The 26,434-nt window shown below is 34.4% G+C and overlaps 1 protein-coding gene across 1 annotated transcript in view; it reads left to right on the top strand.

Moving 5' to 3' along the window:
* The window catches only part of Cep350 (centrosomal protein 350), a 144,478-nt gene that overhangs the window by 53,191 nt on the left and 64,853 nt on the right, over positions 1-26,434 (top strand). Inside the window, exons 13-22 of the mRNA XM_047520182.1 lie at positions 707-860; positions 2,619-2,791; positions 9,738-9,924; positions 11,000-11,220; positions 11,908-12,071; positions 16,031-16,141; positions 16,712-16,852; positions 18,112-18,248; positions 19,048-19,170; positions 23,922-24,091. Of these exons, the coding sequence (XP_047376138.1) occupies positions 707-860; positions 2,619-2,791; positions 9,738-9,924; positions 11,000-11,220; positions 11,908-12,071; positions 16,031-16,141; positions 16,712-16,852; positions 18,112-18,248; positions 19,048-19,170; positions 23,922-24,091 (1,581 nt within the window). The remainder of the gene's footprint in view (positions 1-706; positions 861-2,618; positions 2,792-9,737; positions 9,925-10,999; positions 11,221-11,907; positions 12,072-16,030; positions 16,142-16,711; positions 16,853-18,111; positions 18,249-19,047; positions 19,171-23,921; positions 24,092-26,434) is intronic.

The raw sequence follows: 26,434 nt of genomic DNA, 5'->3' as shown, positions 1-26,434 counted from the left end.
CTATATGTTATTTTACATTATTCCCTAATTTTTATGCAAGATAATATACTTAAGTACACAGTCTTCATTATTTGTTATAAGGATAATGGAGATTTATAATCCATCTTAGTGTCTATTAAATTATCTGCAAACTTCAACTAGAATATTCACAATTTAATCTTTAAAATTCTATTTTTTAGTTGTCATAAAATAATATCTGGTAGTTTTGGAAATTTTGATCTAGTTTAGAGAAATTCATAGAAGATGGTCAAGATTTGACACATATCAAATATATAGTAGGTTTCCTGTGGCTATATTTACATACTTGAATCAAAACTGTTTTTCTGTATATAGTAACTTGTGAATCCTTGCAATATAGTGGTCAAGAGTTCAGAGGGGCAATGTGATAACATTTCTAAGATGGAAGCAATTCTTACTGTTTGTCAAAATGAATTTTAATAGCAGTCAGACTTTGAACTGTAATTTGGCTATATATTTGAGCCCTTAAACATTGGTTTCATTATGCTGTTTTATTTTCATATGTTTGAAATTTTTCATAATAAAAATGTAAATATTAGATTAAAAAAATTAAATGGAAAAGAAACTTTAGTAAAAGCAAACTAAACTGTCCCTAAGTCCATGTTACTAATCTCCTTGTCATGGAATGCTTTGCTTATAATTTTTTGATTTTTATTTTTAACTATGCATCAATTATTACTTTTGACAGGGTTTGAAGACAGATTAGATAGAGGAACATCATCAGCATCACGGCCTTTGAATGTCACTACAACTCCTCTAAGTAGTGTTTCTTATGAAGATGATTTTGTCTCCTCTTCAGGGAGTGGGACTTTGACAGAAAAAAAATCAACACTTGAACCTAAGTATGGCAATATGGAATAAAGTCTGAAGGCTGAAAAAAATTTATACAAATGAGAACTTTGGTCTGAATATTAGTCGAATTTTGCTTGTTGAAAAATAAATGCAGAGTCTATATAGTATAGTGGAATATTGTGTACTCTGTATTCAAATTGCCTGGATTACCTGACTCTCCTGATTATTAGTTGCTTATATTTATTTGTGCATGTTACTTAATCTCCCTAGTTCCCAGTTTCCTTCTCTTTAAAATAGGAAATAATAGTACCTGTGTGCTTCACAGAGTTGTTATGGGGATTCAGTGAAATAGAAAGTATTTAAAACTGGGCCTGATGAACAGTAAACCAAATTTAGGTCATCAAATCAATCTGTGACTCCTCGGTAGAGGATAATTCTGGGAAATTGTATTGTGGTATACTAATAGAAGAAGCTTAAGAAATGGTTTTCTGTGGTAGAATTGAGGGAGAGCAGATAGATACTTGACTCCATGATCCTAAGTAAAAGTAATTTTTTTAAAAACCTGGGATAATATGTAAAATGTTATAAGACTTTGAAAAAGATTAAAACTATTATATTATCTGTTAATTATTGAGCACTTAATGCCCAAAGACACTGAGAAAATTGAGGACATTACCTTTGTTAACTTGTTTTTATAATGGCCTGATAATGGTAAGTACTATTGTTAGTTTCCCTATTTTAGAGAGGAATTGGAAGTACAGAGGTTAAGTTACTTGTACAAAGTCACTTTAAGTGATTAAGACTTTGCTGGAGAGACTTTTCTTCCTAATTTTGTTACCATATAAATTAATCTGTAGTTACTAATATTCGATATATTTTTACATGCCACAAATTATTATCCACATAAAATTATTAGGTGATCTTATAAAAATTGGTTAAACCAAATTGGATTAATAGAAATAGGTATTATTAAAATTATAACAGGACAAGTATAATTTAAAATTTTGAGCTTTTACAGAAAATATTAAATTTTTTAATAAAAACTTTTTAAGGGTTCATGACATTTAATGTTACCAATTCACATGGTTTGATGTATTTTATTTGTAGGTTAAAATAGACCACTACTGTTCTCTATCAGATTATCAGAGGGAAAGTAGTTATGACTTATAAAATTGTACATTTGGACTTAGTAAACTGATCTCATATTTTTCTCAAATTGAGCCATAGGGAACAGTCTTAGGATAATATGAAAAAAAAAAAAAAAAAAAAAAAAAGAAAAGTGAAGTGGATGCCATTTTTTATTATAATTAAATTCTAGTAATTAAGTAGATTTTAGAATATCTTTAGTTTTTCTTTTCTTTTTCATTTTTTTTGACTATTACAAAAAGTGTCTATAACAAAAAATACATGTACTGATTTTTACATCATAATAAAACAGTCCCTTTGGAGAGGGGACATGAACTTTTCTGCTCAACAGCCGTTTTTTATACTTATTTCCAGGCTTCTAACAGAATGATCCTATTTCCTTGTATTACCAAAATTCTAGTCTTGTTGTGTTGCCCACTAGTTTCCATTTCTATGCATTCATCTATCACAAGATTGATAAAGGGATCAAATTCCCACAGTGTTCCTTGAACATGTCTGCCACCATTTAATTTCAACAATAACTTTCTTGTCCATACATTTTTTTAACTTGAGAGGGTGAACTTTGCTCATGGTGTCTACTCTGCAGGCTTAGAGCTGCTTTGAAGCAGAATTTGTGGCCTCCCTTAGACGTTTTATTTTTTCTGTTACTTTTTCTTTGACAGTATTGGTGGTAGCAATTTAGGCATTCCGGAGGACCATTCTAGCAGAAAGTCTGCCTATGATCTTTCCTCTGTGGAAGTTACCTCCCAGCATTCATCCGGAGCCCAGTCTGCTGCATCATCTCGTTCATCTACTTCTTCTAAAGGAAAGAAAGGAAAAAAGGAAAAGATAGAATGTAAGTGGAATTCTACATGGTGGCTATATGTGATTTTTATGGTAGTAATTATATTACGATTTGATTTCCTAAGAAGCTGGAGGAATTTATGATAATGTAGTAGCTTGATACAATAATGTCTTTTGATCTGCAACAGTATACATCTTTTTCTTAATACAAAAGGAATATGATTAAAAAGAATTATAGATAAACAGTGATCCAAAACGTACAAATTCCCCCTTGATCATTCTATTCAGAGATAATTACCATTAAACATTTTGGTGCCTATTTTTCTAATATATACATAAAACTACACACATGCATCTTCATTAAAAAAACAAACGCAGATACTATTGCTTTGCAGTTGCTTTTGTGAAAACTTAATGGTATAGCATGCTCATATCTGAGTATCCTTAAATATAATCTTCACACTTCCTTCACATTCCACTGTCTGTGAAATAGTAATAGATGTGTCATGGCAGTTTTGAAGCTCACATGAAATTTTTAGAGATAATGTACTTATTCCAGTACTTAGCACAGTAGCTAACCCACTGGCATTCAGTAAAGTTAAAATTTTTTTTAGCTATACATATTAGGATTCATTTTAGTGTATTTATAAAAGCATGAATTTGCTCTAAATCAGTCCCCAGTACTGGTCCACCCCCCTTCCTTCCTCTCCTCCCTCCCCCTATTCCCTTCGCTTTTTCAGTAAACATTTTTAAGTGATTGAGATACCTGTCAGTGCTCTCAGTTCTACTGTTGACTAATTTGTTCTATAGGTCTACAGGGGAGAAGATGCTGGATTATGCAAAAGCCTCTTAAACTGGCTGGATGACCTCAAGCAAGGGAATGGTTTTACTTCCAGAACTTTTTGTAATTGTAAAGATAAATGCTGCTCATTGAGTTCAAACTGGGGAGGATAGGAATAGGGGGAAGAAACCAGTCAAAATGGAAAAGTATATTTGAAAATAAAAAATCATCAGTAATCCCAATACTTAAAGATAACTAGTGTTAACATTTACAAATTTTTTTATTGTAGCAAAATATATATAATATAAAATTTATCATTTTAACTGTTTTTAGGTGTTCAGTTCAGATACGTTTAATACACATTCAGTTCTGCAACCATCCCCACTATCTCTAGAATTTTCATCGTCTCATATTGTCCATTAAACACTTTCTCCATTCCTCCTTCCCTAATTCTTGGCAACCACTGTTCTGTTTTCTGTCTGTATGACAACATATGGGTGGTACTTCATATAAGTGGAATTACACAATATTTGTTCTTTTGTATGTAACTTTTCCACTTAGCATATGTTCAGGATTCATCCTTGTAGCATGTATCAGAATTTTCTTTTTAAGACTGATTAATATTCTGTCATATATATGAACCCCATTTTGTTTATCCATTTATCTAGTCATGGATGTTTGGTTTTTTTCCACCTTTTAGTTATTGTGAATGATGTTGCTGTGAACGTTGGTGTACAGGTATCTGTTTGAGTTCCTATTTTCAGTGTTTTTGTGTACACACCAAGATGTGGACTTGCTGGATCAAATGCCAGTTCTGTTTAGTTTGTTTTTTTTATTGGTTCTTTTTTAAAATTATTATTATTTTTTTTTATTCATTGTACACAATGGGGTACAAATTTCATTTCTCTGGTTGTACCTGATGTAGAGTCACACCATTTGTGTAATCATACATGTACATAGGGTAATGTTGTTTGTCTCATTCCACTATCTTTCCTTCTTTCACCCTCTTCCCTCCTCATTTCCCTCTACACAATCCAAAGTTCCTCCATTCTTCTCTTACCCCCCTCCTCCATTATGTATCATCATCCACTTATCAGAGAAAATCATTTGGCCTTTGGTTTTTTGGGATTGGCTTATTTCACTTAGCATGTAACTCCATCCATTTACCTGCAAATGCCAAAATTTTATTTTTCTTTATGGCTGAATAATACTTTATTTTATATATATACCACAGTTTCTTTATCCATTCATCTATTGAAGGGCATCTAGGTCGATTCCACAATCTAGCTATTGTGAATTGAGCTGCTGTAAACATTGATGCCACTGCGTCACTGTAATATGCTCCTTAGGACAAAGAGTGGGATAGCTGGGTCAAATGGTGATTCCATTCCAAGTTTTCTAAGGAATCTCCATACTGCTTTCCAGAGTGGCTGCACCAATTTGCAACCCCACCAGCAATGTATGAGTGTACTTTTTACCCCTCATCAACACCTGTTGTTGTTTGTATTCTTGATAATAGCCATTCTAATTGGGGTGAGATGAAATCTTAGGGTAGTTTTGATTTGCATTTCTCTTATCACTAGAGATACTAAACATTTTTTCATATATCTGTTGGTCGCTAATGTATCGTCACAAGAGAAATCAGGAAAACTACCCCATTCATAATAGCCTCAAAAAAAGGTAAAATACTTGGGAATCAATCTAACAAAAGAGGTGAAAGACCTTTACAATGAGAACTACAGAACACTAAAGAAAGAAATTAAAGAAAACCTTAGAAGATGGAAAGATCCCCCATGTTCTTGGATAGGCAGAATTCATATTGTCAAAATGGCTGTACTACCAAAAGTGCTATACAGATTCAATGCAATTCCAATTAAAATCCCATTGATGTATCTCATAGAAATAGAGAATCATGAAATTCATTTGGAAGAATAGGAGACCCAGAATGGCCAAAGCAATCCTTAGCAGGAAGAGTGAAGTAGGAGGTATCAGAATACCACACCTTATACTATACTACAGAGCAATAGTAACAAAAACGGCATGGTTATTGGCACCAAAATAGGTAGACCAGTGGTACAGAATAGAGGACACAGAGACAAACCCACATAAATACACTTATCTCATACTAGACAAAGGTGCTAAAAACATACAATGGAGAAAAGATAGACTCTTTAACAAATGGTGCTGGGAAAACTGAAAATCCATATGCAGCAAAATGAAATTAAACCCCTGTCTCTCACCCTGCACAAAACTCAACTCAAAATGGATCAAGGACCTAGGAATTAGACCAGAGACCCTGCACCAAATAGAAGAAGTAGGCCCATATCTTCCTCATTTCGGCTTAGGACCAGACTTCCTTAACAAGACTCCCAAAACACAAGAAATAAAAGCAGGAATCAATAAATGGGATGGATTCAAACTAAAAAGCTTTTTCTCAGCAAAGGAAACAATCAACAACATGAAGAGAGAGCCTACAGAGTGGGAGAAAAATCTTTACCACACGCACTTCAGATAGAGTACTAATCTCCAGAATTTATAAAGAACTCAAAAACCTTTACACCAAAAACACAAATAACCCAGTCAATAAATGGGCTAAGGAACTGAGCAGACACTTCACAGAAGAAGATATATAAACGATCAACAGATTTTTTTTTTTTTTTTTTTAAGAAACTACCCATACGGTTTTTCATAGCACCTGTGACCATTTCACATTTTCATCAGTGATGCACAAGGGTTCCAATTTCTGCACATCCATGCTGACACTTGTTACTTTTTGCTTTTTGATAATAAATATCTTCATGGGTGTGAAATGTTAACATTTTTAATAAGAATTCTTATTAAAATAAGAAATAAGAAATTTTTCATGAATGGGATCTCATACATGCTATTTTTTTCTATCTTTGGGTAAATAGATGTCTTTTTCTGTCCATAAACATGGATTAACATTTGTTAAGACTACCTAGCATTCTGTTATTGGAATATGTTATACTTAAGTCAATTTTCCATTGCTGGGTATTTAGGTAGTTTTGTTTTTTCCATTGTAAACATGGCTGGTTTTGATACCCTTATGAATATGCTTTTATGCATTAGCCTGGTTCTTTCCTATAGGGCAAAACCCCAAAAGTGTGATAATGGGGCAAAGAGTATGTCATGTTTAAAATTGGATGTTTTTGCCAAATAGCCTTTCAAAAAGTGAGTGCCAGTTTATACTTCCAATTTGAGAGTGGTAGGAGAAATTATTTCTTAATCATTAACATGATATAATTCTCTTACATATTGGAAGTGTTCTGAAAGTCTTTAGTAGGCCTTTAGACATTATTTTACCAGCATTTACTGAAGTCGGTATTATCTCATGAAATACAAGGGTCTTTCACACATGTTCTAAGAGTAAAAGAACTTCATGGTTCCATCAATTTGGGAAATGCCTTTAGAGTAAAACAGGCTTCTTTCCTACAGGTCTTACCAACTCTTAATATGTTGTATTCTTTGATTTTAAAATAAGGATGAGGCTATACTTTGAAGCATTTTCCAAATTTATTTGACCAGGGTTCTTTCTTTTCTCAATATTGCATGGCTTTAGAATTCAGCTCAAAAGGTTTGGAAAATGCTGACCTTGCTCAATTATTTTGCAGTTGTTGTGCATTGCCGTTAGTGTCTCACCTGAGGTCACTAACGTATTTAGGCAAAACCCAGATTCTGATTTTTGATTCCCAAATCCTGTCTACTGTCTACCACAATATGCTGTGCAACTTTATATGTTGAATATATGAGTGTGAGATGATGCAATGTAGGTTTTAAAAAACTATGATCTAAATAGATCAGATAAAATAGTGTTTTGTGACTTTTAGTTACCCCAGTACCTTTTCATAATGCCATAAATGTTAATATATTTCCTTTTCTATAACATCATCTTAAATGTAGCTTCTCCTTCATCCTGAGTTCTAAAATCTTTGTAATTTTTATTATGTGTACTCCTTCTGGTGGTGAAAAAGAGTATCTGCATGCTTTGTGCAAAATATTCTTACCCAGTTGGTTGGTAGGTTAGAGTAATATAACTGAGTTATATAAATGTACTTTCTTTTTTGTACTGGGGATTGACCCCAGGGTTGCTTTCCCACTGAGCTACATCCCAAGTCCTTTTAAATATTTTATGTAGAGACAGGGTCTTGCTAAATTGTTCAGTGCCTCGCTAAGTTGCTGAGACTGGTTTTGAATTTGTAATCCTTCTGCCTTAGCCCCTTGAGCTGCTGGGATTACAGGTGTGTGCCACTGAGCCTGGCATGTAAATGTACTTTCATTTGGCAATCTTTTAAAGTAAAAATAAACATTTTCTTTTCATGCGTTTTCCTCAGTAGTAATTTAGGTCTTTCCTGTATAAAATATTGTATTATATACAATTCCTGGTTATTTAAGTCAATAGCAATTTTTCAAATGTGTATTTATTTTCAAAGAATAGTATTAAATGAATAATGTGTTCTTGCACTGCATCTTTACTATAGTATTAATAGTTTGCTTCCAGCCTAGAGATCATAGACTTTAGAGTCTTTGCTAATTGATTAATGATTCCTTGAATAGTTTGGCTTTAAATGTACTGTTCAGTGGCATTAAGAGCATTCATACTGCACTGCAGTGCAACCATCACCACCATCCGGCTCCAGAAAGTTTTTATTTTCCCAAACTGAAACTCTATACCTATTACATGATAACTTTCATTCTCCTCTGGGTAACAACTTTTCTACTCCCTGTCCTTGAGTTTGCCAGTTCTAGCTTTCTCATGTAAGCGGAATTGTATGTTTGTCTTTCTGTGACTGGCTAGTTTCAGTTAGCATAATGTCTTCAAGGTTCACCCATGTCATAGCCTGTATTTCATTATATGTTTGTACCGTATCCTCTTTATTCACTTACCTAATGAAGGACAGTTGTGTTGCTTTTATCTTTTGACTATTGTGAATAATGCTAAAATGATGCTGTGAACATGCATGTATAGCCTATTTCTCCCCCACTGCTAGAATTTCTTTTGATTATTTAATTATATACATTTAAAAAATTTTTAGCTGCCATTAAAATATATATGCAAGTCTATATTTTGCTTTTTTAAAAAAAAATAATAAAAAAAATTTCCCAGGCTGCTATTTAAACATATCATTAAAGTGAACAGTACATAAACTTAGGTGAGGAAGCCTGGATGTACGTCCTCTGTATGCCATTGACTGTGTATCCTCAAGCACGTTTTTAAGACTCATAGAGCTCTCGTTACCTCATTAGTAAATTGGGGATATAGTGTCTACTTCATGACATGTTTAACAGCAATAGGGTAATATATGTGAAATGCGTTTTAAATTGTTCAAATTACTATTATTTGTGAAATTCAGATTGTATTCTGTGTTGGAAATACATGTTAAAATGCATAAAGTTAAGCACTGAATATCATGCATAATTTTTGTTATTTTAATACTCTGTATGATATATCTCAATAAGTAAAGTTATTTTTACTCAGAGAACATGAACATTTTTATGTACATAGTTCTTGCCATGGAGTTTTTTTTTAAATTTTTTTTTAGTTGTAGGTAGACACCGTACCTTTATTTGTTTATTTATTGTTTATTATTTGTTTGTTTGTTTTTATGGGGTGCAGAGGATCAAACCCAGTGCCTTATACATGCCAGGCGAGTACTCTGCACTGAGCCACAACCCCAGCCCTGTCATGGAGTTTTTCACCAAAAGAGTTGTGAAGTTCAGTTGGCAGTTGCTGTTAATTTTCTCCCCAACTCTGAATTTTATCCTTACAAAACTTCTTTTTGGGTCTGGGGTTGTGGCTTAGTGGTAGAGCACTTGCCTAGCATGTGTGAGGCACTGGGTTCAATCGTCAGCACTGCATATAAATAAATAAAACAAAGGTTCATTGACTACTAAAAAAATATTTTAAAAAACCCAACTTTTTGGTTATTTGTTTGATGTACTTATCTTTTATCATTAGTCAAGCTAAGAACAACTTATTAATAGCAGCTAGAATATATTAGTGGAAGACATTACTTTCATTAAATAGAGGCAAAAGGATGAACTATTCTATTTTAGATATGGAAAATATTTTAAATTTAAGATAATTTTTAAGTATTCTGGTCTGTAATTTTTAATTATTTTATTGAAATCTGTGTATCAGTTATATCTCTTTGGTGACTCATATTGGGTATCAACTTTATAAGAAATTTCCTTTCAGGGTTGGATTCAATCACTGGAAATACTCAAAACTCATTTGTTGATGAGGAAAAAGTACAGTCTAGTTCAGAGCGTAGTTCTCATCAAGGAAAGAAATCTGGGACCAGTAGCAAACTTTCTGCTAAAGATTATGAGCAAACTCTTGACATCGATAGCACTTTGGAAGAACTTTCTGGGCATTCTGTGAGGTAAAGTAATGTATATTTTATACTCTAATTCATATATAATTGAAGTTAAAATATCACTGGTATTAAAAGATTTCATTTGATTAATTTCACCTTGGCAGTTAACTGTGCACGTGTGAGCTCCTAAAAAATTGGATAGTTCTGAATAGACTTTGTTCATGGATTTACATTGAATTTTAGAATATGGTCATCTCTCACCTAAACTGTTAAAACTTCTTGTTCAGGGATTTTGTGCCTCAGGCACAACTCATCTTTCTGTTTTGAAAGCCATTTCCACAGTGTTCATGGTAAAGTCTTTTGACTAAGCTCTTCCTTTCTTGGGTGCTTTCAGGGGTTAGTTACCCCCAAAATCAACCCAAGAACCTAATTCTATTTAAGTATTTCCACTGGACTACCACGAAGTATTTCATATCTTTCTCTACAAATTTTACTTCCAAACTGTGTTCTACTACTCTTTCAACACAACTCTTCAGCATCCTTTTGGTCTCCTTATTGGAATTAGTTCTTCCTCTAAACTATTTTCTCCTTTTCAGTTTATTAGACCACTCATGCAGATTCTTGAAAACTTACTTTTTATAGTGATTATAGTTTGCATACTCTGTTTTTATCTCCTACTTTTTACAATGTTTTATGTATTGTTAGCCTGTTGAATACAAATAACCTCAGTTGTTACTTCAGAGACATTTTCAGACCCTTTTGTAAAATGACTTCACATACTTTCACATAGTTATATTTTTATTATATAATATTGATTCTAGAAAATGTTACTTGTACTACAATGAATGAATCATAATATATACATTGTATAGGAGTTAAGTACCAATTTAATCAAGAGGCCCCCTTTCCATTTTATTCAGGGCAGGGTTTGAACTCAACTTGTTCACCATTGTAAATCTAGCAATTAGGGGAATATTCATAGTCATTGATTCAGTGTAATGACGGTTGAATAAATAAATGGCCTAAATCATAACTTGTTAAAACATATGTTGGTAAAGAAAGTAATTTATGTTGTTATTATGAATCGTTTCCCTCAAAGTAGTTTTCTTTCTCTAATGTCTTTATGAAATAAAACTTCTAGTGTCTCATCAGACAAGGGAAGAACTCCGAAAACTCCAACTTCTCCCCTATCTCCAAGTTCCCAGAAATTGTTACAGTTTGACCTTCCGGGGACTTCCTTAGAAAGATCTAAGTCCTCAGTGATAATTCCTCCAAGTACCACAGGATTTAAACCCAGTGCAGCTTTCACTGATGTGAACCTGGCTGCCAACAGACCAGCCACAGAGATGACTTCAACACCAGGTAAGTAGATCTACACAGTTATATTTTTTTAAATAAGATACTGCATATTTTCCTGAAGATTTCTTTTTCGGTTGAACCATTGGAAAATGTTATTTTAATTGAATGTGACTTCTCTTTGAAGTATTGAAAGCTATGTGGGAAATCAAAAGATTGAAAAGCATGAGAGATTGAGTTGTGCAGTAGTGGCAGTTTTTTCCCATGTTGGCAGCATAACTCAAAACACACCTAAAAAATGTATCCCATTTATGCATTCTGAAGTTTTTATAGGTATATATATATCTGTATACATATGTGCAAATACATGCACATAAAGAAGTAGCTTAACATACATTGTATTAAGCCAGGTACAGTGGCTCATGCCTCTAATCCCAGCAACTCAGGAGGCTGAGGCAGGAGTCTCTCAAGTTCAAAACTGGCCTCAGCAAAAGCGAGGTGCTAAGCAACTCAGTGAGACCTGTCTCTACATAAAATAGAAAATAGGGCTGGGGATGTGGCTCAGTGGTCAAGTGCCCCTGAGTTCAATCCCTGGTACCAAAACAAAAAACAAAAAACATTGCATTAGTAAATCACTGTCCTACAAAGGATAACGGATTTGTTTCTGGCTCTTAACATTGGAGACAAATTTTAGAAATCTTGATATGTAGCTTCATGTGAATTTTTCCATTTGACAATTCTTATGCCCTCTAGGTTCTAAGCGCTTTTCTCCTGCTGGCCTCCAACATCGTATGGCAGCAGAACTCAGTTATCTAAGTGCCATCGAGGAGTCAGTGCGCCAACTGTCAGATGTAGAAAGAGTTAGAGGCATTTCACTTGCTCAGCAGGAAAGTGTGTCTTTGGCTCAGATCATAAAGGTAATTGTGGTCTTTTCTTTATCTTTCTGGAGTTTTTTTCCTTTTCTTTTGTACTTAAAATAATCTTAATGACAGGTTAAAAAATTAACTTTTGAACTACCAAATGGGAAGTCTGCTGGATATCACCCATAAATAACCATGGGAAAAACTATCACGTAGGGTACTGTTTTATGCTTTGTTTTAATGACAGCGTGAAAGTTAGTCATTCTTAATATTTTCTCTTTTCATTGACCATAAGTTTTTTTTTGTTTGTTTGTTTGTTTTGTGGTGCTGGGGATTGAACCCAGGGCCTTATGCTTGCAAAACAAGCACTCTACCCACTGTGCTATATCCCCAGCCCCCAGAATTTTTTTTTTAAATTAATGCTTTTTTTTGGTACCAAACCAAAAAAGATTGTAAGAGCCACATTAAAAAAAATTTTTTTTAAGTTATTGATGGATCTTTAGCTTATTTATTTATATGTGATGCTGAGAATTGAACCAAGTGCCTCATACATGCTGGGCAAGCGCTCTACCACTGAACCCCAACCCCAACCCAAGATCCACATTTTTGATAAAGCCAGCATAATATGAACTTTTCCTTAGCAAAAATCCAGAGGTCTAAATAGTGTTCCTCATAAGAGTGCTGTCAGTATCTTCTTTTTAAAAATGAGATGTTGTTTACCTACAGTAAAATTTTCAGATTTTAAACATGTAGCTTTGATGAATATTGACCAGAGTATATGGTGGTATGTAACAGCCATCTAATCAAGATGTAGAACATTTCCATCACCCCAGAAAGTTGACCCATAATCCATTTTCAGTTCATCTTCCAAGATGATCCCTATCCTAGCATTGTCATTTATTTTGCCTTTTTTCGAACTTCATGTAAGTAAAAGTATACTTTGAACTCTGTTGTGTTTAGTTTGTTTTATTCAACATAAATCTTAAGATTTATCTGTTATTGTATCAGCTGTTTTTTTGTTTTGTTTTGTTTTGTTTTGTTTTGTTTTGTTTTGTTTTTTGCCTGGTAAGAATCCATTGATGGATATGTCACAATTTGTCCATTCTTCTATTGGTGTACATTTGGATTATTTCCAGTTTTGGGCATATATAAATATTTCCAAAATGGTCATAACATTTTATACTCCTACAGCAATATCTGAGAGTTCCAGTTATTCCCTGTTTTTACTATCATTTAATTTTATCAGTTCTTTTAAATTGTCATTCCTGTGAGACTGAAGTAGCATCTGATTGAGGTTGTGATTTGTATTTCTGTCATGACTGATGAAGTTGATCATCTTTTTATGTATTTATTGACCATTCTTGTATCTTTTGTGAATGTCTGTTCAAATCTTTTTTCTATTTGGATTTTCTTTTAATTAGAGTTATAGGAATTCTTTATATATTCTGGAAACAAGTTCTTTTCAGATGTAATTAAAATATCATATCCTGGTTCTTGGCTTACCTTTTAAACACATCTTCTAAGGGCAGAAGTTTTTTGTTTGTTTTTAAAATATTTTTTAGATATTCATAGACCTTTATTTTATTCATTTATTTATATGTGGTGCTGAGAATTGAACCAAGTGCCTCACACATGCTAGGCAAGCGCTCTACCACTTAGCCACAACCCAATCCCAGAAATTTTCAATTTTGATGAAATCCTGTTTTCAACTTTTTGTCTTTTATGGTAGTCCTTTTTTTTTTCTAAGAAATCTTTGCCTGCCCTGAGAGGTTAAGATACTCTAATAGAGATAAATGCTTTTCTAAAAAGTTTTTTAGTTTTGTCTTTTATAAGTGTTGTGAACCTCAAGTTAATTTTGAGGTTTATATGAGCAAAGGGAGTCCAAGTTCATTTTTCCTTCATATGAATATTCAGTTATTCCATCACCATTTTCTTTAAAAAAGAAAACAAACTTCTATTACATTAGCATACAAATCAATGATTAAGTAATCACTTATATATACATCTGTTTCTGGACTTTGTTCTTTTCTATTAATCTATTTCTATTCTTAATATCTCTATTACTATGGCTTTATGGTGAGTGTTGAAATCAGAATGTAATTTCTCCAACTTTGTACTATCTTTCAAGATGGTTTTGTCCATGTTAAGTAGTTTGCATTTCCACATAACTTTTAGAATCATTTGTTAGTTTCTTCCAAAAAAAAACAACAAAAAAAAAACAGGTCTGGTACGATTTTGATCAGAATGGTTATAGAAGTCTGGGAGAATATACATCTTTTTTATGTATGTATTTAGTTGTAGGTGGACTCAATATCTTTATTTATTCATTCATTTTAATGCAGTGTTGAGCATGGAACCCAGTACGTTACACTTGCCAGGCAATTGCTCTACTACTGTGCTACAGCCCTAGTCCATGAGAAAATATGCATCTTAATTAATGAATGTGATGTCTTTTTCTGTTCATTTTAATATTTTTCTTAGTATAATTTTTAGTTAGAAATATAACATAAATTTTATTCTGAAATATTTTGGTTTTGGTGTTAGTAGGATTTTTTTTTTCTATTTTATTTTCCGGTTAACCTTTCTCAAATACCTAAAGTTAGTTTTTTTGTTTTTTTGTTTTGTTTTTGCGGTAGTAGAGGTTGAACACCAGGATGCTCTACCACTGAGCTACAGCCCCAGTTCTTTTTATTTTATTTTGAGACAGGGTCTCCCTAAGTTGCGAAAGCTGGACTTGAACTTGGATCCACCTGCCTTGGCCTCCCAAGTCTCTGGGATCATAAGCATACCTGGCTACAATGACAGTTCTTTGTGTGAGGCTGCATCATACTTTGTTCAGCATTCCAGCACCCATCCTCTAATAACCACAGTGCTATCCAGTTAGTGTGACACTGGAAACTCCCTAGATGTTTCCAAATGCTCTCTAATAGAGGGTGGGGGGGGGCTGTTGTCAACTTTGTGCAAAAATGGCCTTTTGCAGTAGAGTGCTATGCTGACCTTAAAATCTGAGTGAACAATGAGATTTTTTACCATTTTCAGGGTACATTTTAATTCTGGATTTCCAGATTTGCTCAGGGCATTATATGACTATATATAACCTATCTAACCTGTAGAGAATCTGTTATTCAGTACTGTTCCAGAAGACATGAAAATATATGAATTTATAGCTAATGTCATATGACATAATGGTAAAAAAGGATCTTGGTGAAAGTGTACCTTTTGGGGTGGGGGGGTGCAACATTTTTAATGAAACTGCTCCTTCAAAGTCAAAATAAAGCAGGCAACATTGTGAGGTATGAGGTATTGTCTTTATTTTCACTCATAGAACCTGTTTTTCTTTTCATAGAGTTAGATGTTTTAGTTTTTGCTTTCTAACCAGGTTTTTGGTATCAGTTCTTAATTGCATGCCTTGGAAGTTTCATATATTTCCATATTACTTGATGCATCATGGGTGATCTAACAAATGACTAATGACTGTCTTTACTGTCTTTCCTTTAGGCTCTCTTTTTTTTTTTTTTTTTTTTTTTTTTTTTTAGGCTCTCATTTTTTAAAAACACTTTTAGCTGTAGGTGGACATAATGCCTTTATTTTATTTATTTATTTTTTATGTGATGCTGAGGATTGAACCCAGAGCCTCACATATGCCAGGCAAGCACTCAACCACTAAGTTACAACCCCAGACCTAGGCTCTAATTGAGTGCTCTAAATTATTTGTGTTAGAAACATAGCTTTCTGAGCTGGGCATGGTGGTTCATATCTATAATCCCATCTCCAGGAGACTGAGACAGAAGGAACATGACTATAATACCAGCTTGGGCAATATAGTGAGGCCCTGTTTCAAAAAAGAAAAAAAAGAAGATGAAATCATTGTGTTCATGAAAGTCACTGTGTTGAAATAGTTTAGTATTATTTCATTATTTATTTATATTATTTATATTTATTAGTGTTAATAGTATTATTAATTAATAATGTTATTTATATTAATGGTTAATATTTGACCATTTCTTGATTTGAAGGCGCAGCAGCAACGCCATGAAAGAGATTTGGCCCTTTTGAAACTGAAGGCTGAACAAGAAGCTCTGGAGTGTCAAAGACAATTAGAAGAAACTCGAAACAAAGCAGCTCAGGTAATTTATTTTGTAGCAGGTACTAGTTCTCCGAACCTAAATTTATATCTTAGAAATCATTGTAGTTTTTTTTTAATTACGTAGGACTAAGAAAGAAAGGATGTAAACAATAATGTTTAAGTTCTTCATATGAGATTTGTAGCAACCCTATGAAATAATCAGGCAAGATTTAATCCCAATTTAGAGAAGTGGCAACTGAGGTATGTTGTAATTACTTGTCCAGACATATCATCTCTGAATGATAGAGTTAATACTTAAATCATGAAATCCAGATTGAAGTTCAGTGTTTTTTTTTTGTTTTGTTTTGTTTTTTTGTTTTTTCCACAAGGCACTTAATTTATGAAACAAATTCATAGATTAAAACTTAATTTGGGTCTAGGGTTGTTGCTTAGTGGTCAAGTGCTTGCCTAGCCACATGTGAAGCCTTGGGTTGGATCCTTAGTACCACATAAAAATAAATAAAATACAGGTATTGTGTCTGTTTATAACTAAAAAGTTTAAACACAAACTTAATTTGGGTGCAGGGGAGACCGAAACCTAACTTCTTTTCTTACTTGCTTTTATTTGTAGGTTCATGCAGAATCATTACAGCAGGTAGTTAAATCACAAAGGGAAGTAACCGAAGTCCTTCAGGAAGCAACTTGTAAAATAGCAGCTCAGCAAACAGAGACTGCCCGCCTAACCACAGATGCAGCTCGCCAGATATGTGAGGTAAGAACCTTTGGAGAGTGCTTCTTTTTAGATTGAGTCTGAGTAACTTTGATCTTACGTCTAACAAATGCATAATTTGAATCAGTGACTCTTATTGGGGGCCCTTTGATATAAAAATTTCAGAATTCTCATTAGATTGTGTTGTACATATGAATGTTAGGAATCAGAAAAAAGTTGGAGATTAGCTTTTAAAAAAGATATTAACTTTACAAACAATGCAGTGCATACTTTTTTAAGTACATAGTATGTAATTTTCTGTAAATACCACCATAATCAATAATAGAATATTTCTATATCTCCAAAAGTTCCGACATGCCTCATTGCAGTTATTTTTCAATCTTGGCCTCAGAGGGCCACTATCTGCTTCATATAATAATGTTTCATTTTTTTATCCAGAATGATGTTAGTCCATGTCTTTTTTTTTTAATTGTGCCAAGCATAAAGCCAGAAATAAATTCATTGCTTTCTCCAAAAAATATATAATCTCCTTATATTTTATTTTAGCAGTTATAATTTTATTTAAGCAAAAGTTAGGACTATAGTGAAGTGACTCTGTTATTAAAAATTCATGAACTTACTATATTTTGGGTACCATAGGGTTGTACAAATGAATATAAAATTGAGTCTCCTTTCTCAAGAAAATTTGACATAGTAGAAAACATAACAAAATGTTTCAAAAATACTTTTAAATCATCAATAGAAGAAATAGCTCAAAGCAGTAATAGAATAAATGCTGAATGACTAATATATGCAGCATTTGGAACAGTGGTTCAGAGTAGGGCAAAAGTAGTTCACATTGTTAGTCTAGAAAGCCGTATAAAAGAAGTAGTCCCCATTTGTTTACAATAAAAATTAGAAAAAAAAGAAGTAACTGAATTGATTTTTTTTTTTTTTTTTTTTTTTTTTGGTTCCCTAGGCTTGCTGAATTGATTCTTAAAGGAATTCTTTTCCCAAATTCTAAACCCAAATTAGTTTTAATCTATAAAAGGTTTATTACTGCTTATTATATGACTTGAAAGTTTTCTAATTTGTAGATTATTTTACCTTAGAAATTATGTAGTTCAGCTCTTTGTTTTTATAAGATGAGCCTGTTGGAACTTAAAGAGGCTGAATGTCTTGCTCATGATATTTAACATATTAATAGCAGAATTTGCGTGTTTTCTATCCAGTGGTCTTTCCAAGACACTGCTCCCTCTCAGTTCTTCTGTGACATTATCTTTTTACATCTGTGTTTGTTTTTGTTGTTTGTTCATATTTAGATGGCAGAATTGACTCGAACTCATATCTCAGATGCCATCTCTGCTTCAGGAGCTCCTCTGCCAACACTATATGACCACCAGTGTCAACACCTTCCAGACTTCATGAAACAACTGAGGACCAGAGCTGAAACAGATAGGTTAATATTCATTCATTCATCAGATACTCATCTCTGTGTCCAAGGCACTACTATTCTGGGTACCACGAATCTAGTTATGGGATAAAGTCTGGTAGGGAAGATAACCTTTAGTTAAGTTAAGTGAGTAAATACTTCAAAATTGACATGAGTTATAAAAGAAAGGAACTCATGTCTCAGGAGATGGGGGTGCAAGGAGGTTAGAAGAGGCATTCATTCATGAGAAAGTCAAACTTGTGGTAAGATCTAGTGGATGGGAAGTCAGTGATAAAAATAAGATAAAGAATAGGCAGTTATAAAACTCTGAAGGAAGAAAGAACATGACATATTTAAGAAAATGAACACAAGTCCAATGTGACTAGAGGAAGAGAACAGAGAGGAGACAATGCATTTGGGTAGGACCTTGCAGACTTCAGGACTTTTTAGTTTATTGTAGAAACAATGAAAAAAATCAATAAAAGTTTTTTTTTTTTTTTTAGGTGGAGCTGGGCGACATGATCATGTTTGTTATTTTTTTTAAAATCATATTTTGACTGTCTTCAATTCATAGATTTTTAGCCTCTGCATTCATTATTGATATTAGTACTATTATGTTCATTTCCCTTAATTAAATAGAAGATATCCTTTATGTATTATATGTCCTTTTCAATTGTTGAATGCCTATTTTCCCTGAAATATTTTGTAACAGTTACTTCATAATTTCTATACATTCAAGATTTTATCTCATATTACTGTTAAAATAGTCTTCAAAATTTTTCTTATTGGAGACTGGATGTTTAATCAATTTATATTTTCTTTGTAGGATAAACCAATCTTTTTCACTGTCTCAGAGTAAAGAAGAGACTCTTGACTCAAAACATCAAAAGTATTCCCCTTCCTTTGATACTTACTCTGAGTCTTCAAGATACAAGAATCATGATCGAAGGTAAAGATAGTTTTTCTTTATTGGTACAGTTTGGCAAACTCTAACAAATGGTTTAAATGTTGCTTTTCCTTGATTTCTCATTTCTGTAAATGGAACAATGACTGCCCTTTAAAGTTCTGACTTTGCCTATTTAATTAGGTAATTTACAAATAGCTCATTCATGTAATACAGCTACTACTCCTTGAGAGCCTAGTTGTACAAGCATTGTATTTGTTGTTTTTCTTTAATCTTCACAGCGTCTTTCCAAGGCAAATAATGTTGTCTGCATAGATTAGAGAATTGAGGCCCATTGAAATGTTAATAAGCATTTCACCCACGGTCACATAGTAGTGACACACCAAGAGATTGAAATCGATTTATCATCCTCCAAAGCCTATTTTTTTTTGCACATTTCTTTACTTTACTTGTATTCATATTTCTTTCTTTCTTTTTTTTTTTTTTTTTTTGTACTGGGAATTGAACCCAAGGGTGCTCTATCTCTGAGCCATATCCCTAGCCCTTTTTAGTTTTTATTTTGAGCCAGGGTCTCGCTAAATTGCTTAGGACCTCTAGCTGAGGCTGACTTTGAACTTGTGATCCTCTTGCCTCAGCCTCCCAGATCGCTAGGATTACAGGCATGTACCATTGCACACAGCCCATATTTCACATTACCATATGTACTAATTATAATCATCATAGGAATATTAAATAGGTTTTCATTGGTACTTAGCACAGTATTAATGTCTAGTTCTCATTTATGATTCCATCCTTTAATTAGGTTTTAAAGGTTATTTTCCAGCATTCCTCATTAGGTAGGATACTGTCATTGTCAAGTATAATAAAACCTCAATTAAAAAAATTAAATGATAAGAATGCACCTGTAACCCCAGCAACTCAGGAGGCTGAGGCAGGAGGATCCAGCCTCGGCCACTTAGTGAGATCCTTTCTTGAAATAAAAAAATAAAAAGGGATAGGGATGTAGCTCAGTGGTGTCTTTGGGTTCAATCCCCAGTGATCCAACCCCCCCACACCCCCAAAATTTTAAAGCATAAAACTAAAAAATGTGAAAGTTAGTGTGGGATAATTACCAATAGGTATTGAGTATCTATTATGTGTGTGTAACTAGATGACTTTTATTTAATCTTTATTAACTGTTACCTTCACTGATATTTACTAAGTTTAAACCACTGAATTACTGCAGTGGACTACTAATAGTTCTCCTCATCCTCTCATCTTTACCCTCTATATTCATTGGCCACATGGTGAGCAGAGTGATTTTTCTAAAATTTGCAGTCAGTTTAGTCATTCACCTGTTTGGATCCTCTCAGACCATTCAAGATACAGTTCAAATTATTTAGCATAGCATAAAAATCCCTCAGTAGTAGATCCTTGCCAGGTGTGGTGGCGCATGCCTGTAATCCCAGCTTCTTGGGAGGCTGAAAAAGGACAATCACAAGTCCCACTCAGCAACTTAGCAAGGCCCTGAGCAATTTAGCAAGACCCTGTTTCAAAATAAAAAATAAAAAATGGCTAGGGATATGGCTCAGTTGTTGCGTGCCCCTGGGTTCAATCCTATTTTAGTCACCTTTTTTGCTGCTGAGGCTTACATGATCTGACCAGCACAGTTGTAGAGGAGAAGAGGTTTATTTGAGTGATCACAGTTTCAGAGGTCTTAGTCCATAGAGGACCAGCTCCAATCCTCGGGGCTCGAGGTGAAGCAGAACATCATGGCAGAAGAGGGTGACAGAGGGAAGCAGCTTGCATCCCATCAAGAAGCAGAGAGAGACTCCACTCTCCAGATAAAAAATATATACCCTAAAGCTATGCCCCAATTCCCACCTTCTCCAGCCACACCTACCACTTCAATTAATCTCATCTGGAGTTAATTCACTGATTGGGTTAAGACTCTTACAACCCAATCATTTCTCCTCTGAACCTTCCTGCATTGTCTCACATGTGAGCTTTTTTTAGGGGACACCTTACATCCAAACCATAACAAATCCCCAGTACCAAAAAAAAACAATGTTGATCCTTTGGTCCATCTCCAACTCTTTGTGTTGGCAATTTCCCTTTTATCATACTTCACTAATTCTACTTCCAATACTCTGGTAAAAGAACAATGTTTTCTCTGTCTTCTGTTTCATTACCTGTGATATACCATCTTTCTAGACCCTCCCTCTCCACTTCATTTAGTTCATTTCAGTTGCCCTTCAAAAATCAGTGCTACCCCAGTGGCTCTAGGTATCTCTCCAGTGTTCTTCCACAGCACTCTGAATGTAAAGGTTAGTCTTGACCACTGTCTGTATCCTTGTTCTTTTACTTTTCACTTACACTCTAGACTAGAAGCTGTTGGAATGCTTCATTGTCATCACCCTCAAAAGGAACGCAGTGCCCTTTAGCAGAGACTCCCTGTTGCCTCTTCTGGCAACATTAATCTACTTTCTATGTTTGTTCTCTATGGATTGGGATTTTTATATAAGTTGGAATCATACAATATTTGGTTCTTTCTGACTGACTTGACATTATATTTTCAGGGTTCATCTATATTGCAGCATATGTCACTATTTCATTTAGATGGCCAGTTAACATTCTGTTGTACAGATAAACCATTCATCAGGTGATGGACTTTGGGTTGTTTCCACTTTTTGGCTGTTATGAATAATGCTCCTTTGAACATCCATGTATAAGTGGAATTTCTAGGCCATGTGGTAACTCTGCATTTAACTTTTTGAAATATTTTAACTTTATCAAGAATTGCCAAAATATTTTCCAGAACTTCTATACCATTATACTTTCCTACCAGAAGTATACAATCCTCATCAAGACTTTTTTTTTTTGGAGGAGGGTGGGTATTAGGAATTGAACTCAGGGTCACTCAACCACTGACCCACATCCCCAGCCCTATTTTGTATTTTATTTAGAGTCAGGGTCCACTGAATTGCTTAGGGTCTCAGTGAGTGCTTAGTACCTCACTTTTGCTGAGACTGGCTTTGAACTCGTGATCCTCCTATTTCAGTCTCCTGAGCTGCTGGGATTACAGACGTGCACCACTGCACCCAGCTTAGACTTTTTGATTATAGCCATTCTAGTGGGGATCATGCCACAAACTCAGCAAAGTTTCTAGCACACAGTAGGCAATCTACTTATTTATTGAGTAAAGGATTAGCACATAACTACTAATGGTGGAACTAAGTTTCAGCTGTCTGTCCATTTGACTCCAGAGCCCTTGCTGTTTGCTGCATTGTACCTTTTTATAGCTTTATTAGATTTTCCCTTTTGGAAACATTTTATTAAGCCAGAAAAATTATATTTCAATAAATGCTATCATTTAAATATACACCAAAAAAAAAAAAACAATATGAACACAGGAATAGAAATGATGAACCCTTCCTTGAAGAATAGGTGGGAGTCCTTGAGAACTTCACAGAAATGACACTTGAAATGAGTGTTGAATTAGTAGTTCATTAGGCAAACAGAGAAGGGCAGGCATTTCAGAGAAGGAAATAGCATTTGGAGAGGCTTCTAAGAGCTGAATCAAGATAGGCTTCTAATACCTTTTTTTTTTTTTTTAAATATCTTTTTAGTTGTCAGTGAACCTTTATTTTATTTATTTATTTACATGTGTTGCTGTGAATTGAACCCAGTGCCTCACACATGCCAGGCAAGTGCTCTACGTCTGAGCCACAACCTCAGCCCCAATCAAAAAAAACAAGAAGGGAAACATTTGTGAGAATATGGTTTTTGTTTGTTGGCCGAAGGATAGACAAAATCAGAAGTGTGGTAGGCATTTGGATTCTTGAGACTTAATGTCAAGGGAAGGACATAACTACTAATACAGAGTCCAGGTTCAATCTAAATGATAGTAGTTAAAGTTAAAGGCATGCCATCTGATTGCTCAAGGACAATATTATGTAACATAAAACAGAAAGGAACCAAAATAAAACTCTAGGGAATACCATAATTTTAAGGAAAGATTAGAATTAGAAACAAGTGGCAAAAATCACAGGAAAACTTCTTAGTTTAGGTAGGTGGGAAGAGAAATAAGTGAGAGTAGAATCCTGGAATATAAGAAAGAAGAATTCTTATTAAACACTCAATTTTAACATGTCAGACTTTCAGAAAAGTTGGGAAAATAATACAAAGTCTTAAAATATCTTTTGTCCAGATTACCCTAAAGTAGTCTTTTTACTACAGTTTCCTTAGCAAGTAGAGCTTTTAAAGAAGATGGAGCGCAACAATATCTAATGTTGCAGAGAAAACAATTTTTTTTGGGGGGGGCTGCTGGGGATCGAACCTAGGGCCTTGTGCTTACAAGGCAAGCACTCTACCGACTGAGCTATCTCCCCAGCCCCCGAGAAAACAATTATTTGATTTGGCAATTAGTTTGTTTAAAAGAATAGTTCCAGTGTAGCAATTGGGATAGCATCAGATTGTAAGAAATCATGATGTAACGAAAGGAAATAGAAATAGTGAGTAGAAGCCCCTTTTCCCAGAAGTTTGACTTCGAAATTAAAGGAAAAAAGGGAGCAATAATCTAAGAATAGGGGTTGCCTGTTGTGATTATTTCAAAGTGAAATATCCTCTCTCATACTTGTCTTTTCCGAAATAATTTATTCTCAGACATATCTACTTAGCCTTTTGTTTTTATATGACATGTTTCTTCATTGCGTATCTTAGTTATAAGGCACAGTCCTTTGGTCAAATAAATTTACTCTGAAGTTATGATCCTTATTTGTTTTTTTTTTGTTTGTTTCCTTTACATCCATAAACAGAAGTAGTAGCAGTAGCAGCCGCCAAGAAAGTCCTTCAGTTCTATCTTTTAAGGAAAATGAGAAGAAACTTTGTGGTGAAAATATGGAAAGTTCAATTGATGAACAGGTTCAGACTGCTGCAGATGATTCTTTACGAAGTGACAGTGTTCCATCTCTTCCTGATGAGAAAGGTAACTTTCTGTGTGCATGTATGCATGATCATTTGCCTAGAAACTGAAGGGAAGGTAATCTGTGTTAGACAGTGGCAAATGACTTGATTGAACTGTGTCCTTGAGTTTTATGGAAAGTAGAAGTTAAAAGTGATGGAGGATATTTAACTGAAGTTTTCTAAGCAAAGTGTTAAAGGTGTGGCATAGTTTCTCCTTGCTACTTAGAGTAAATTGAAGGAATTGGTAAGCAAAAAAGAACCAGAACTGAAGATTTAGAAAATCTCAGCCTATCCATATTCAAAAAAGTGAGAAACCATTTTTGGAGAGAATACCAATGATGTGGCTGGGCAGTCACTCCACAAAAAGATTATTCATGACTTTGATTAGCCATTTCAGCAGAATCCAGAAATACAGATGGGATGTCACCTGCAGAGACACTGCCAGTTTGGATTGAAGTAGGCAATATGAAATAAAGGAGGGCGTTCAGACTTTTAGGATTGTGTAGAATGGGACAGTAGAGCTTTTCTGTCTGCAAACATGCCTTATTATTTAAGATGAGGGAAGAGGGACTTCCAGGGCAAATCAGAGAGCAGATGAAATCCTCCTTAGTTTCAGAGGGTGAGGCCATTTTCTCATTTCCCATCCCTCCATCAATAAGAAATTTACTTGTTTTTTAGAAATCCAAATGCTGGCATTGTCCACAAAAATTTAATTACTTTTATAATTGAATATATTTTGCATATGAGAAGTTGAACTACTCAAACTTTCTGGTTTCTGTTAGTGCTTTACAACCCTGTATTTATATTGAAAACTCACACACAAATGAAAATGAAAAAAACTGCCAATACATTTCTGTTCCATTTTTCTACTTGCAGTGTACTTAAGTATCTTTTGAACCCCACAGAAACAAAATATCTAATGTTCAGAACTACCAATAATAATAAGAAAAAAAATTTTTGAGAATGAAATGTTTACCATCAAATGGACTCTTAAGCTTGTTTTTGACACATACAGATATGTATCAAAATATACATACAGATATCAATAAGCTATGCTAGTTGGCATCTCTTGGTATAATTATTACACATTTGGCTTGGATATTACACAGGTTGCTGTTTTCCAAAAGGCCAACCAGACAGGCCTCTGTTGTCTCCTTTGGAGCACCAGTAATGCATTTTGGAAGTACAAATCTGTTTTGAAGTCCTAAACAATTTTTCACACCAGGGGCTGGAAGAGGAGTTTGTGAACCAGAACTTCAGCTTCCGATAACATCTAGTTTTACTGAGTGCCACAGTACCAGACCTACAACAATGAGGCTTCTTCACTCTTCAAGTAGAGGGTGCCCTCCTGCTGGAGACTTTTGTAGCTAGTTCTTTAGCTTTACTGTGGTTGATTTGAGGACACTTTGCTTTGTATGAGCTGTACTTATAGAGACCTCCTTGTCCAAACCCTTCTCCTTCAGCTGGAACTTAGCAAACTAGAAGCAGCACATGTGTTAGAAAGCATCAGCACTGGAGTTCGAGAAGAATAGCACATGCCTGTGACTGTGAACATCCATCTTTTCATTTTTAGGGACCAGTTTGCCTCTGGGACTGGGGGGCAGAGGGCTTCTGGCCCAGTGGACTTAGAAGCTAGAGTTGATGGGAACAGAAGGTAACACTGCTATCATGATGGATCCAGAGTATCAAAGCCAAAGATCACTCTCTAGTCTTTAGATGGAAATGGAATTTGCCTTGCTAGGTTATTATACTTGCTTGGGACCTGTCATGCTTCTTATTTCCATTTTCTCCCATTTGGAGGGGAATGTCTATTCTTTGCTTATCTCACCATTGTATTTTAGAAGCATATAACTTCTGGTTTTACAGGTTTCCAGCTGAATAGAAATTTGACCTCAGGATGGAATCATATCTCAAGTTTCACCCATACCTAACTTAGATAATACATAGATAAGACTTTTGACTTGGAGTTGATCCTGGAACAGGTTAAGACTTTGGGAGCTCTTAGAATGAAGTGAATATATTTTGCATATGAAAGGAACATCAGTTTGGAGGGGGCAAGAGGATGGAATGTTAAGACTGAATTATGGGGGCGGGAGGTGTGGGGAGTGAGAGAAGAATGGAGGAACTTTATGTAGAAGGAAATGAGAAGGGGGGTATGAAAAATGGTGGAATGAGACAGACATCATTACCCTCTGTACATATACTATTACACAAATGGTATGAATCTACATCATGTACAACCATAGAAACAAAATGATGTACCCCATTTGTGTACAATGAATCAAAATAGTCTGTAAAAAAATAAAAAATAAATAAATAATTTTAAAAAAGGATTGAATTATGCCTCCTTCCCTGCTCCCCAGTT

Source organism: Sciurus carolinensis, chromosome 12 (assembly GCF_902686445.1).
Source record: "Sciurus carolinensis chromosome 12, mSciCar1.2, whole genome shotgun sequence".
In the NCBI taxonomy this organism is placed as follows: Eukaryota; Metazoa; Chordata; class Mammalia; order Rodentia; family Sciuridae; genus Sciurus; species Sciurus carolinensis.
Note: the sequence above shows the minus strand (reverse complement) of the source record. Positions and strands in the feature narration are given on the sequence as shown.